Here is a 15,581-nt window from a genome sequence, read left to right as displayed (position 1 = left end):
AAAAAAAAAAAAAAAAAAAAAAAAAATGGAATTAGAGCAGAGGTGTGTAAACCTTTTATCTCAAATCTTTACGGACAACATGTTCTTAGGAAATATGGAATTATGGCATGCATAGGACACTGAGGATTGGCTAGGGCAATTATTTCAGCTAATGGTGTTACTTTTACATACTGAGTGAGTCAGCCCATCCGAAATAGTTGCCTGGTAAAAGTGCAAATATAAAAGTTGAAAACAAGTAGGTAGGATAAGTAAAAAAATAAAAAAATAAATAGTACAATCATATTTATATTGTTACTATATTTTGTTAACTAATAATTCAAGAATTGTGAATACCCACCAATAACTGTAGAGACATCTGCTATCAAACGGGCATGCAAGCAAAGCTTTAAGACTGATATGATGTTGACACAATACTGAATGAACCAATTTAAGTAGTAAACATGTTATTTTTCCTGTTTTATGTATAAGAACAACATTGGTCAATAAAAAGTCAAGGAAGAAAATGCCCCAATGGAAGACCAAAGGCACGCAAATGCCTGTGATACAAGAACATTTGAGAAATCACACCATCTGGAGGCTAAATGTAAGAATTACTCACAACACTGGGAAGCTGTGGGGGGTAATGGATGACTGTCCACGTCGTCCTGAAGAGAATACTGAATGTGAGACAAACATAAAAGCAAGTACTTTGTGAGCATAGAAGTACATGACAAAACAAACAGCATGCAACTATTTTCCACATTTTAAATACTCTGTGAATGATTAACTTAATAAATCTGAATTACCTCATTATGGATTTCCATTGAATTGATTTGTTCTAGTTTGTCCGTCCAATACTGTGCCTCATTTTCTGGAATGTCTGGTGGTAAAATGCACAAAAACAGGTCAGCCTTTTTCTTCATTCCCCTATGTTTTTAAATATATTTATTTATTGTTTTGTTTATTTTCAGCAGCATGCTCCAGGAAACAATTCATAATGCCATTAATCTTGATTTAAATTTGCATGAGGGGCTTAAATGTCAGTAAATGAAAATGTGCTAGTTTGTGATACCAAGCGATTAGGAGACCAAAGATGAAGGTAGACAATAGCAAAGTAACAGTATTTACTGTGTGGTAGATCAGAATCCAACAGCACACTTATACCTACAAATGCAACTAGCACAGCAACGAGCAAGTCTAGGCATCCATGCTGTGAATGGTTCGATTACATTTCAAGGCAAACAAAAGAGGATATAACACTATTTCGAAAAGCCAAAAGTCACTTCTGCTACTCTTACAATGCACAAAAGGGCATCAGCCTGCATGAGGATGCCCTCAATTTGTGATTCATGCCGCAAGCAGTTTCAGAAGTAGCCAGATATTTCAGTCCACTAAGATTCTGTGGTTCATGGGTGATTTGCTCCAGGTTAACACGAATAGTTCGACTGTAGTGTTAGTGTCGTAAATCCAAGTTAAAATGTCTTACATACTTTAAATAAAGCACACGGCATGAAAAATAATTATAATATTTTCATTTTATTTTAGTTTTTCCGACAATTTCAGTACAATCAAACAAATAAGTCTTCCAGATTCATTGTGGCTTTCATTGTGTAGCACTATGCTGAAAAAAAATAAATAAATAAAAATAGAGCTCTTGTCTTACAAAGAAAACCCAGAGTCCAAAAATCATGAAGAATCATCACCGAAATTTAGGTGTACATCTGTACTTGTTTCACTTTAATTTCTGAAAATATTCGGGCTGCTACTTAATGTCCATGACAGCCAAGAAACTGTGTGCGAGTGTTTGTTATTCTCCCCTGGAGCATTTCTGTGCTTTTCTGTGCTATAAGATGCTTATTATAAGCCACACCCACCAAATTTTACAACTAAATTATATTTGTCAATATAGAAGGCATACTGGACTATGAACTGCAGTGATATACACACCAAAAGACACATATGGATTTTTGCTGGCTAATGAGATGCATAAGTAACACTGAACTGTGAGCATAAGGGTTCAAAACAGGGGGGAAAGTAGCGGCCTATAGTCCAAAAATTATGGTTAGATATGCGATTTGCAACGGCTAACAATATGTCCTCATTAAATGAATATTTTTTTTTAAAGCATGGAGAGGATTATCGATGCGATAGACATTGAAGTGGGTTTAATCAGAGATTTAGAATACTAGGGCTGTCAAACGATTCAAATTTTTAATCGAGTTAATCACAGCTTAAAAATGAATTAATCATAATTAATCGCAATTCAAACCATCTCTAAAATATGCCATATTTTTCTGTAAATTATTGTTGAAATGGAAAGATAAGACAAGACGGATATATACATTCAACATACTGTACATAAGTACTGTATTTATTATAACAATAGATCCACAAGATGGCATTAACATTATTAACATTCTTTCTGTGAAAGGGATCCACGGATAGAAAGACTTGTAATTCTTAAAAGATAAATGTGAGTATAAGTTATAGTAATTTTATATTAAAACCCCTCTGTATGTTTTCGTTTAATAAAATTTGTAAAATTTTTAATAAAAAAATAAACTAATAGCTCGCCATTGTGGAAGTTAGTGATTGAAATACACCACAAGGTGTCAAGGGCGAGTTTTGAATTAATTGGAGATTTAGCCAAGTTTTTCTACTGCGTTTTGCCCTTCGACTGACGCCGGTGTTTCCGGGTTCATTGTACCTTACTTTCATTTGAGTGTTGACTTCACAACGTACGAGACCTCTGATAGTTTGTATATTGCCATCTAGTGTATTTGTTGAGCTAAACGAAATGTTTGAATAGAGTTTGACCAAAGTCCGAGTATTATTTTGCATAGCTATTTTGATTGGGAATGCCAGTTCTCTCTGCATTGAGCGCTTTTCTTTTTGTGAACTTTTTTTTTTTTTGAGTGATAGGAATATTATTTTTGTTGTGCTTTCAGTAAATGATACTGTAGCGACTTAACTGTTCCGCCCAAATGCATGATGGGAAGTTGGGCAACCATGACTATCAGTGGTGGCTGCAAATGGTATATCTTCTCTGCGTTGTGTTCAATACAGGGTGTTAAGAAATAGATTATCTCCTGTCATTGTACCCCATGTCGCTCACCTCAATAATTATAATTGTTGTGGAAGAGATGGCAAAGCTTATGCCAATAAATAGCGCGGCCCCAATGAATGCCTGAGTCTACTCCTCTCGCTTGTCTCTGCCTCTTAGCTCTCAATATACATAAAACGGCACCACTGTAGTCTGTTTGCGGCAATGCATGAGTAGGTCGTCCCGCGCATGCCTTAAATGCGTTAAATTTATTAACATGATTAATTTAAAAAATTAATTACCACCCGTTAACGCGATAAATTTCACAGCCCTAATGTCTACATTTAGTTGACAATCGATAGCAGTTTTTAGACATTCTAATAAATAAAAGTTAGGCCTAATGAAAAAATGTTTCTCTAGTTAATTCTTAGGTCACAAAACTGGACCACATGACCAATGGGGGAATGCTGTTTTTGCTAATGAAAAGTAAGTATTTGGGGGATTTTTCATTATTTAGAGATTGCTCAAAAATGGATTGATGTTATTGAAAATGAATAGCCATTTTATTTTCCTGAGAAAAAATACACAAGGTAATTTTTTTTTGTGAAAGATTTACCTTTATAGCTGGAGGGTCCCTTTATGACTAAAGACATGTATGAAGACCAAACTCGACAAAAACATGACATCCAAATTTTATTCTCACCAAAAGGCAGCTCAAAGCGAGTATCCAATAAGAGTCGATGAGGGGTCGGGTTTTTGGTGCCGTATATCTCATCTGCTTTCATCAGGACCTCTGCATCCAGTAGAAGCCATTCACCTTGGCCCTCCTGCAATTTGTGATAGAGAACATTTATTAAACATTATTCAGAGATTCTGCCAAACTCATTCACTGCCAGCCGTGTTCACCATACTGACACCTGTTTTAGTGGATTTTTATGTTATCTACTAAGTCCCACGGAATACCTCGTGCTTTTTGGTCACGTTACTAAAATCGCAAAAACTGAAAATCTCTCGCACAATTCTCACATTGTCCTGCTGGCGAGGTCACGATATTATCATATTTACTATAGCGATTTATCATTCAAACTATAAAATGGCTAACGATTCACAGCCCTACTACAAGAGGTAAAAAAAGAATCTTTTTGTAGCTGATATTTTAATAGGATATTTTTAATAGTATTTATAGCATGTTTATTGTTAGATGATATTTTTTCCTATGTAGTAGTTGTCTGTGTGTTCACCAATCCCAGAATGTATTCATTTTCATTAAGCGTTTTATTTATGCCGTCAGTTTGTGTTGTGTGGTGATTTATGAAATCCCTAGTGTGTTTCTTACGTCACATACAATGAACATTATATGTTCCTGCTACCAAAAGTACGAACTCTTATCTTTATAATGATGAAACAGTAATAAAAAAAATTACAAAGTGTCACAGTATTTGTTTTTCTATCATCTTTGCGATATACAGTACAGGCCAAAACTTTGGACGTACCTCATTCATTGCAACACAAGTAGTGGTCCCAACCCCATTGATAAAGCAAAATTCCACTAATTAACCCATACGCTGGGATTAAGGGAGGGCCAGAGGGCATAGCCCCTCATGGTGGCCGAAAATGTTGCATGTAATTGAATTTCCTGTATAAGAATTTAAAATTAAGACTTTGCCGGTAAAATGTTGTCTATGAAAGTTGTAAACAAATAAACCAAACAACAAAAAAGAATTAAATGAACATAAAAAAATATTTTTATAATGGGTCAAAATTATTTTTCGAACACATCATGTGACTAGCACCTTAGAGACGTCCATTTGCTTTCCTTAGCCAAAACCATCTCAGGACAGATTCTGGCTGGAATAGTCCGTCAAAAAGGATGCGGCGTCTACTTCTCCACTAGGTAAGATGGAAAAACGCTCACACAGCTGGGATGCCAGTATGTATGAGCATGGGCTAAGCTACTATCCGAGCATATATTTTGCAAGTTAATTTTATTGCCAGCACTGCGTTTCGGGGTCATCAACATGTTTTGACCCCCCGCCACAAAAGTCAAACTCCACCTCTGAATTAACCCTGATAAAGCATACCCATGAAGTGAAAACCATTTCAGGTGACTACCTCTTGAAGCTGTGTGCAAAAAGTACTAATCAGAGCAAAGGGTGGCTACTTTGAAGAAACTAGGAAACTATGTTTTTGCTAAGTACATAATGTCACATGTGTTCCTTCATAGTTTTGATACCTTCAGTGAGAATTCAAAATGTAAATATCCATGAAAATAAAGAATGTTTTACCAATATACAGTAAGTATTCACATTCTAACCTCTTCTGATTGTTGAATATGCTTCAAAGGGATCCAGGATGTCCCCACCATAGTGTCCCAGATAAGGCCTTTGTTCCATACCTCAACAATGAGCCCAAGATCCAAACGATTAATCTCACTGTGGGAGAAAATAATATTTTATTCCTAGGCAGTGTAATATTTTCATAAGAAAATACTTTTTAAGTTTGATAAAACAATCCCTTCTATGACGGAACCACTCTCTACTGACAAAAGATGTTTTTGGCTAATCTATTCCTGCCTTGTTTTATTTACCTACTATTCAAAGGCCTGAAATACAGTTGGCAATACAATGAAATTGGACATTAATTTTTGAAAGGGAGCCACATGAAAAGAACATTAGCATACTCTCATCTGGGGTAGTTTGCAGCTATATCTGGGCCAATCAAAAAGGAGATGAGAGATAGGATAATCAAAGTGAACAGGTCATTCACAAAAAGAAAAGGGGGGTTAGATGGGCAGAGTATCCATGGTGTCCAGGTGCAGAGATAAAGGCTTTTTGTATAATATGGTCAAACAAGATAGCAGAATAAATCAGTCATGCAATGAGACTAATTTCAACTGGCAGATTTGGGCCTTTTAGGGTATTATTTAGACTGCAGAAAGAAATCATTTTCAACAATCGGTATCCGATGGTCAATAAGATCACCAATATTTCTTTGTATATTACATTTCCTCAATCATAATTATTCAAAAGAGCCTAGTGTTAAGGTACAGTGAAGGTAGATTGACAGAAATTGCCAATCAAACAAGGCTTTATCAACAGTAAAAAATATAATAATTTTACACATTTACATTTTTATATTACACAAGACTGTTTGACATTGGACATAAATTTAAACTAACAATTTCTAAACGTCTTACTTTAACATAACAGTACTAAAATTTAAAAAATACAAAAAAAGTCATAGTATGATTTGGTGACGCTCAACATGATAGTTGAACAATGTTGGCATAACTCACATATCGGTAAATGGAGTATGGCACACTGAGCTAAATATGAATTTTTATCTGGGTCATATAATATGAGAAGTGTCCGTATGATTGTGGAGTGTGTAATACGTATCAATTATTTTAGTAGTTGATTAAACGATGAACTAGTGAGTTAGAATCATCGAGTAATCGGATAAGGAACATAAAAAATTAAAATACCTGAGCTTAGCCTCAAACAGCATAAAAAACAAATAAATGAGGATCTAAGTACAACAGTAGAACAATTGGCTAATTTGCATAGCAAAAATCCGCTAGATTAAATGCAATAAAACACAAACTTTTTCTTTTTTACAATGCTCTTAACAAATGGACCAAGCGCATATTTGCACAAAAAAGGCCTAAATAAACCTCTAAACTAAATTAAGAATGCATTAAAAAGAATAATAAATAAATGAAATAAATAAATTATGTTGGTCTTAACAGGGAGCATCTGGATTCAGCTATGTGAAATGAATTGTGTCCTATTCACTGTTGCCACTATAGTGCAGTGTATCCACCCAAATCAATAAAACTAAATGCAAACACTTTCAAAACAAACCATTACAACGCCACTTTAATTAAACGAGTACTCCAAGCAGCAAAATGTTATTTTTAATATTTTTTTCTAACCGGATTACTCGAGTTTATCGATTTATGGTTGCAGCACAAGTAACACAGTATGTAGCATCCAGTTACATAATCATATTTGATGTTATACAATGAGGTTATCTTGTGTTGCTTTCAACGAAAATATACTCTTTTAACTCTAATGGGAGAATTTTCCCAGAAAAGAAAAAAAAATCAGTTGACCCAAGCTAAGCTTAAATATCTTTAATGGACAGTTGAGAGATGCAGGTTTGGATTCTGGAAAAACAAACAATGGTATAATGATCGTGTTCACAAAAGGCCATCTTGTAACCTCATGCCAGCTAACATAATTGCTATTGACTATATTGAGTTCAATATCTTCGAACCTCACTTATAAGTGTACTTACAACATGAAATCTTGTTCCCAGGAAGGCTGATTTCCACGCACGGTGATAGTTGTGCTTTTGACATTCTGCACCTTCAGAGTCACGTAAGTGTTAAATTTGTCTGAAATAAGAATGAATTGGGGACTGATTAGTCGTTTACAGCTCTTAAAGGCCACAAAAAAATAAAATTTGATGACTCAATGATCCATTTTAATGTTAAAACTAAGTTTTCATTAAAAAAAAAAAATCGTCTAGTGTTTAAAAAAAATAATAATAATAATTAAAAAATAAACATTCATTCACTCCTTCACCTTCTGTACAGCTTAGCCCTACCACTAATCATAATTTCATTTTAGTTTTTGAAGTCTGCATGCTCTCACTTTTCCCACGTGGGTTTTCTCCGGGTACTCCGGTTCCCTCGCACATCCCAAAAACATGCACCGGTAGGAGTGTGTGTATGACTGGTGTTTGTCTCTTTGTGACCTTTGATTGGCTGGCAACCAATTCAGCGTGTACACTGCCTACTACCCATAGTTGCTGCGATAGGCTACGCACCTCTGCTTAGCGGCACTAAAGATGAATGAATGAACAGATTTACAATTTTTAAAGGCTATGCGGGTGGTCTCTCGAGGATACACTAGGCACTTTAAAATGTAGGCGACGTCACCTCCAAACCCTTATGGGAATATGCAGAACGGAAGATGAATGAATGAATGAATGATATTGATTTTAACCGATGTGCTTGCACTCCTGACTTGCTACCTCTCCCTGAAAGGTCCCTGTCAACTACCATATATTCAAGAATAAAAACAAAATGTGGTAGGATCAGAGGTGAAGGTGTGATGTGAATTTTATATATGCTGTACTGTTTGGTCATGCCTTTAACTTAAGACAAAAGCATCAATTCATTGTGACAGTTGGCCTTTCCCCAGTAGAAAAGCTGTGACTCTTTAGGCCTTTGAGACTGGATAAAATAAAGTGCAACAACTTTCATGCTCAGTGACTGCATTCACTCAGGTAGTATTCCCAAACAGCAATACATGTCTGCACAAACTGTCAACAATGGGCGGTGGTGATAGATTAAAGGTGTGTTCACACCTGTCAGGTACAGTAGGCTACCATAACTATCCATAATGTGTTGTTCGCAAAGCATTCCCATTCGTATTGTTTTAATTATTAGACAAATGGCTTCAATGTATGGAACCCCGAAAGGGTCAAAACTAAATAAATAAAAATAACATTTTGAAATAAATACCATTTTGATAAATACTAGACAAATTGTGTAATATGGCCCTTAAATTGTAAAATAAGGTAATATTATTATGATTTTACGAGATAAAAAGTGTTTTTCACAAAGTATTCTTTTATTTGATAATGGCTTTTTCCACAGTGGCCTTTTTATTTAATAATATCATTTTCCAGCACGGTGAAGCGTTTGCTGTCAATCAAGTGGTATGAAAAAGTACTGTATTTGAACCTTTTGGAATTTCTCACATTTCTGCATAAAATCACCATCAAATGTGACCGGATATTTGTTTTTGGGTGGTTTTAGTTAAAGCAGACACAGTATTTTCATCTGTGTGATTTTGACCAAGATCAGATTCATTTAATTGATCATCTGGACTGATATCTATCCTGGCTGGAATGTGCGCTGTTCAAGAAGTGCATCTTTCTTGAAGATGCTGGGAAAGACACTTGCGGCGCCATACATCCAACAGAGGCAGCACTTGCCAAAACTGCTAAGAAATCTTTTTTACCAGCAAGACCAGTACCAAAACACAACAAACACAACAAGGTTCTGCTTCAAGACCAGAATCTAAACACAACAAACTGGTTTTGCTGGTACTGGAACCAACATATGTTGGATGACCACAGCCACTGCAGCCCTAGAGAGGGAAATCCAGGAGAGGACTGCACACCATTGCATATGTGACAGTGAGTTGTGTGTCTTGGGATCATCAAAAATAAAGCCTACAGTTGTAATCACGGTCCTCCTGTTTTCATAGTATCATACATCGTATTACATAGTGTGCATCATATTTCGTCTACCCGAGAACAAACTAAACTGCACTGAGAACACCTTGAGTCTAAAAGTGCTGTACTGTCTACAATACAGAAGTGACACAGCCCAGACCTAATCAGTGGCTAAAGGGGGACATAAACCAAATGAAATACATGATTAAAAGGAGCCAGGGGGATCCTTAAACCAATCTCTAATTAGATTTAAATCATTAGCCTTGTATTTGTGCCACACTTGGGGTGGCTATCATGAATAGAAGAGATGAGATAAAGAAATTTGATGTATGGAATAGATAAGCACTACTTAGTAGCTGTAGGGCTTTACGACAGGTCCTGTCAACTATAGGCTGGCAGTCACAATTAGATACAGCCCTGACCCACCAAAATGGAGAATAACCAGAGACTGTCAAGGAGTAAACTAAAGCATACAGAGTCATTGATCATTATCACGTTTGGCAGGCGAAGTTTTCTTGGTTTCCAGACACGACAATTCTCAAACAGAGTGCTCAATGTTCATGAGCTGAAAAACTAAACTAACCCAAATCATCTATAACAATGGCATGTTACAGTTGCAAATAGAGTCACTTGGTTACAGGTTGAGTGCTGATCTTGGTTGGATTTATTGTTGATTAATTACATCTTGAAGTAAATGAGATAGAAACTAGTGATTGGAAAGGTTAGAAAAGTGTCACTGTTGAGTCAGTCGCCATAAAATTTCTGTATAATAGCTTTTAATAGCTGATGTCAGCTATTAACACTTAGAATGTCTGAAATACCGTATACATGGAGAACTGTATGCTGATGTGAAAATGTAAGGAAGCATGATGTTGGTCTAATTTAAATCAAGCATCTTCATCCATTATTGAGTGATGCTCTTCTTTATAAATTAGTCATGAAAACTCAGACAGTCGGAAGAGTGACATTTTGAAGTCTGACCTCTTATTGACAGTATTTCAACCTTTCCTGATGAATTCATCATTCTCCAGTCTGGTTCTGAGTTAAAAACATTCACAAACCGCAACACAAATCTCTCATCAAGTTCCAGTTTCCTGAGGTAGTGAGTGGAAAATCTGACGGTAGGATATCAAAGGTCAGTTTGACTGAGAGTCATTCCCCCAAAAAACTATTGTTCCAAATTAAGGTGTAGCTGAAGGTGCTCTGTGTACACAAAGGCGGCAAAAGAAATGTTCCGCGCTTACTAGGGATGTCCCAATCACGCCATTTTTCAGACGATCGGACTCGGGTGAAAAGGATTGGGTTTTAAATTTTAAAAATATAGTTGTTTTTCGGCTTCATGCTCATACAGCCTCTCACCCTCCCTCCTGCAAGCTAAGCAGTGCGACCATAGTTGTTTTTTTCCCCCTGGTCACCAGCTGGCGTTTACGATCTACGATCAAAGGCACAAATGTGTCAATCATCATTTAGTTTGAGTACACACCAGTCTTTGACTTACACAGGGTAATTATTAAAACTAAATGCCCAACAGAAAAAGAGACAATTTACAGAGGTCAGTTTGTGATCGAAAGTGAAAATGAAAATGTGAACATCACATCTGAAGTTACTGTGACTCTTTTGGCTGCTCTGGTAGGACACGCTAAAGGCTTAAAAGATAGGTGTGAGGTTAAACAAGGGATTGACATAAAGGAGAGGACATGGATTTGTACTGATCAGTCAACGATCTTAAGTCAGCTGCACATGCTGGCATGGAAGGGCCTCAAGTTGCATTGCGCAAAACAAGTCTGACTGCTAACAAAGCTCCATCAAAATGGCATTTTAAGTTTCTCAAGTAAACTGTAATACTTAACAGAAATATAGAATCTAAATATGTACTAAACAATGTAGGGTATTTGAATTAGAGAGGGGCAACATTTGCCTTAAAATGTTAATATACTTTGCATATTTCTTATACAAAAAAAAAAAAAAAAATCTATAACAGTAGTCTGCTAATAGAGCTACCTGCACAAACCAACCAAAAGAGGCACATACATAAAAATTACCAACATTATTACAGGTCTCTTTTACAGTTAGTCTAAAACAACTTCCTCAGCAAACGTTAATCCCAGCTAGGATGACTTTATACTACCTGGGTCACATTTCATCCAAAACCCGCCTGTAAACAGAACTTTCAACCTAATACAAACACCGAAAATGTGTGATCATGCAGAAAAGGAACGTTTGTGAGAGCACTCACCTGAAGGTCCTTGGAGCTTGGCTTTTTTCACTGCAAATAAAAAATGCAAAATAGATTTAGTTAAGGACCCAGATAATATGTTGGAAAGTATTTTGTTTATGCCTCTTTATCAAGTTCAAAATTCTAGGTATAGTCAACCACGGACAGATAAGGACTTCAAAAGTCAGAAACAAAAGGCATTTACACTGTAGGAACTTTACCCAAGGAATACTGCTGATATTTTTTTGCAGGGACTTAACATCTTAACACAACAGAGTACCATCAGTAAGCAAAGTTACAAAATGTTTTTGGGACAAACGGACACCTTGCCAGGTCACCACATCCAAGATACTGTATGTCACAAATGTGTGGACTGTGGAGTCTGCATCATTAAATAAAATTCTACTTGGATGACCATTGATGACTTCTTAAATTACTGTATATTTCAGCCGTTACATTAGTCTACTTTTGTTCATTTATTTACAGTGATGTGAAAAAATTAGGAAACACCATGAAATATTCAGTTCTTTATTAAGAAATGTTCACTTATTAATGTGTGATCTTGTTTTTCTTTATCTCTTGGAAAAGAAAGTGATTCAATTCCAGGTAAACAACAAAAAATAATATTGTTTTACTCATTAAACCAAATATATCAACAAAAAAAAGGCATATTCTAACTGAGGAAGAAGTTAGGACACCCTACCACCTAATAGCTAGTGTTACCCCCTTTAGCTAAAATAACTTCAGTGAGATGCACGCATACTAAAATTTGTTATCGCGACTGGCCTAGTTGCAAGGTCCAGTTTCGCTTCAGCTTTAATTTTTTTCACAGATTATCTCATATGTTCCTCGAGGACCCTCTGATACACGATAGGATTCATGTTGGATTCTATGATGGTGAGCTGGCAAGGTCCTGCTGCAGCCAAGCATCCCCAAACCATGACACTTCCACCTCTATGCTTCACAGTTGGTACGAGGTTCTTTTCCTGGAATTCTGTAATGGGTTTATGCCAAACAGGTCCTCTGATCTGATGTCCACATAATTCAATTTTAGATTAATCTGTCCGAAGAACATTATTCCAGAAGTCCTGGTCTTTGTCTACATTCACTCCGGCAAACTTCAGTCTGGCCTTCACGTTCTTCTTGGAGAGCAAAGTTTTCCCTTTTTGCACACTTCCCATGAAAGTTAAACTTGTGAAGTATTTCTGATTGTAGAGGCATGCACTTTCACATCAACAGTAGCAAAAGCCTGCTGTAGTACCGTGATCACATTTTAGGGTTTTTGGAGACTTCTCATAGCATCTTGCGGTCTGCTTTCAGGGTGAACCTGGTTGGACGGCCAGACCTGGGCATGTTGGCAGTTGATTTGAATGTCCTCGACTTGTAGACTATTTTCCGGACAGTGGAATGGCTCATTTTATTTTATTTTATTTTCAGATCTTCTTTTGAATCTTTTGAAATCCCTTACCAGACTCATAAGCGTCTACAATATTCTTTCTGAAGGCCTCAGACAGCTCCTTTGATCTCACCATAGTGTTTTCTCTCACTTCAACAGTCAGGGGCACACCAAACTAAATGTGAGGTTTAAATAAGGCAAGCCTCCTTCAAAACACTGGGTAATGATGTTCTAATCATGTGCACCTGATGTGATACACCTGTGTGTGACTTTAGCCATTTTAAGTGGGATTGAATGTGGGGGTGTCCTAATTTTTCCTCAACAAGAATTGCATTTATTAAAAATTAAATTTCACAGAAAGTTATAAAACAAAAAACCTTTTTTCAGTTAAGTTCTATTACTTGAATCTCTCAAGATTGTTAAAATTGATATTAAATATCCATATGGCCAAATATGTTAGAAAACACACAGACTTCCATAGGGTGTCCTAATTTTTTCACGTGACTGTATGACTGCTTTAATATGACATTTGATTTTACGTTAGTGTTTTGATTTTTTTTTTCATTTCTGCTGGACTCCCAGTCAAAAAACTAACCTTAACGAGGAGTGAAGAGAAAGTTGTAATCCGCACTTTAAAAAATTTCAGAACTGTTACGGGACTCTGCAGCAAAGTATAAAAAAAAAAAAAACACACTATCCATGTGTTCATCAAAGACCAATAAACACACTAAAATTGGATTTTCAAACATAAAAAAAAAAACCTCAAAAATTTCTCAGTGCCACTGGTATGTAGATGTGAATGTAGGTGTATACTGTTGTCTATCTTTATGTACCCTTCGACAGACTGGCGACCTGCTTCAGAGTGATTCACCATTCTCCCTAAATCCAATAAGTTGATTCGCTAAGGCACCATGCAACCTTTAACAGGATAGTTTTTCAGCACGAATAACGTCAGAAGCAATTGTTATCGAAGCCTGACATTGTCATCAATATTCAAACAAAGGAGCCGTGCCTCGTGACACATGATTACACATAAAGTAGGCAAACAGAAAAAAAGACCAGGCTCATGACATCATAGCCAAGAGCATTGCCACTCAATATGCAGCTTTATAAAGCTAAGCTGTTTGATTGGTGAGGAGCTTGATCAAACATGTAAATCAATAAAAGTACATATCCTGGTGATTTACAGAGTGGGTTAAGTAAAAGAACACAAACATCAAATAACAACCGCAGCTCATAATGTAATTAAGATGTTGTCTGTGGTGACATCACAAACTCATTGTTTTCCTGAATGCCGTAATATTTTTAACCAATTTTTAACCTAAGGCACAGGTACAGTATGTTACAAAAGCTTTTGTTTTTTGTTTCTCTTTAACCTTTCCTGTTCAGCTGCTTAGACACGTAGAATGATAAATATGAGGCTGAAATAGTTTTATGTGGCACATGGATGTACTCCCATTGTGCTGGTTTGTGTTGTTTATTCTGAGAATGTAGCTAGACGGAAAACGGTTTATGCAGGGGAAATGAGAAAGAACAAATTAGAGGGAATAGTACAACTAAAACTTAGTTAAAAGTTAAATTCTGTATACTATAAGTGCTACCTAATGTAATTAGTGTTGTTGTCTCGATTTGACTACTCTTACCGAGGCGATACCTAGTAAACAAAGGATAAGGAAAGGGAAGATCGATCAGATAATAGTCTGAAGGGGGAAGATGAATGGCCGAGAGTGCAAACAATGTTAGTAAAGTGTGGTGGGGAACCCAGTATAACCCTAGATGAGTGGACAGAATGGACACCAAACAAAAATTAGTTGATTTACCTTCAGAGAGCTGTTGTCAATATTTTTGGGGAAGATTATGGAATGAAAATTACTTACAAAACTAGTAAACAACAGACATTTCTGTTGTGGCCTAATCAAAAAAGAAGCACTTACCGTATTGGCCCGAATATAAGACAGCCCTGATTATAAGATGACCCCCTCTTTTTCAAGACTCAAGTTTGAAAAAAGACTTTTTGAACAACAAATTAATTTTTATACAGAAAATAATTACAGTATATCCGAAACAAATGATTATAACAATATATTTGAGAGAAAAAGCATGTTATTTTGCCTCATTCAAATCTTAATATCTGAATATTTAAATATGTAAACTAAAGTGCAATCACATTCGAAAATTAATGGCTTCTGGTTTTTGAAATGTAAATAAAACAGTCTATTGTGATAAAACAACAAAATTGCAATAACCGCATTAACCATTAAAGTGAAGTCTAACTCTAACGGTAGTCTTGAAACAAATCTGATTAAGGAAAAACATTGGAATAAAATAATGCAAACTGGTAAACTAAAAGGAGTAGCTGCGCTTTGTCATGACAGAACATTGCTTCAATGATATCTGGCGCCATCTAGCGTCGTGAATGGGTATACTTTCTAGACCGTGAATATAGACCCTACCCACCGATGTCACAAAATCACGTGCTCGCTGTATGGTTCCGCCCACTTGTCCGTCATTTTGTGTCTGTATTATCAATGGTCTCAATTGATCGAGCAATTTATAATGCATTTCATGGAAGACCCGGTGCTTTCGGATGCCGTAAACTCACTTGATGCGTTGCATAAAAGGCGTTATGTGGAAAAGCTTCAGTTTATCCATTCGCCAGATCCATATTTGATGCCTAAATCGATGTTTTTCGACCC

At 36.2% G+C, this 15,581-nt stretch overlaps 1 protein-coding gene across 1 annotated transcript in view; it reads right to left on the bottom strand.

Annotated features, from left to right (window-relative positions):
- LOC130905189 (protein unc-13 homolog B-like) overlaps window positions 1-15,581 on the bottom strand; it is a 92,889-nt gene that overhangs the window by 66,236 nt on the left and 11,072 nt on the right. Inside the window, exons 2-8 of the mRNA XM_057818332.1 lie at window positions 11,511-11,540; window positions 7,322-7,421; window positions 5,337-5,454; window positions 3,726-3,849; window positions 786-859; window positions 599-656; window positions 172-201 (exon numbers count right to left, since the gene is read on the bottom strand). Of these exons, the coding sequence (XP_057674315.1) occupies window positions 172-201; window positions 599-656; window positions 786-859; window positions 3,726-3,849; window positions 5,337-5,454; window positions 7,322-7,421; window positions 11,511-11,540 (534 nt within the window). The remainder of the gene's footprint in view (window positions 1-171; window positions 202-598; window positions 657-785; window positions 860-3,725; window positions 3,850-5,336; window positions 5,455-7,321; window positions 7,422-11,510; window positions 11,541-15,581) is intronic.

This window comes from Corythoichthys intestinalis, chromosome 17, assembly GCF_030265065.1.
Source record: "Corythoichthys intestinalis isolate RoL2023-P3 chromosome 17, ASM3026506v1, whole genome shotgun sequence".
Lineage (NCBI taxonomy): Eukaryota > Metazoa > Chordata > Actinopteri > Syngnathiformes > Syngnathidae > Corythoichthys > Corythoichthys intestinalis.
Note: the sequence above shows the minus strand (reverse complement) of the source record. Positions and strands in the feature narration are given on the sequence as shown.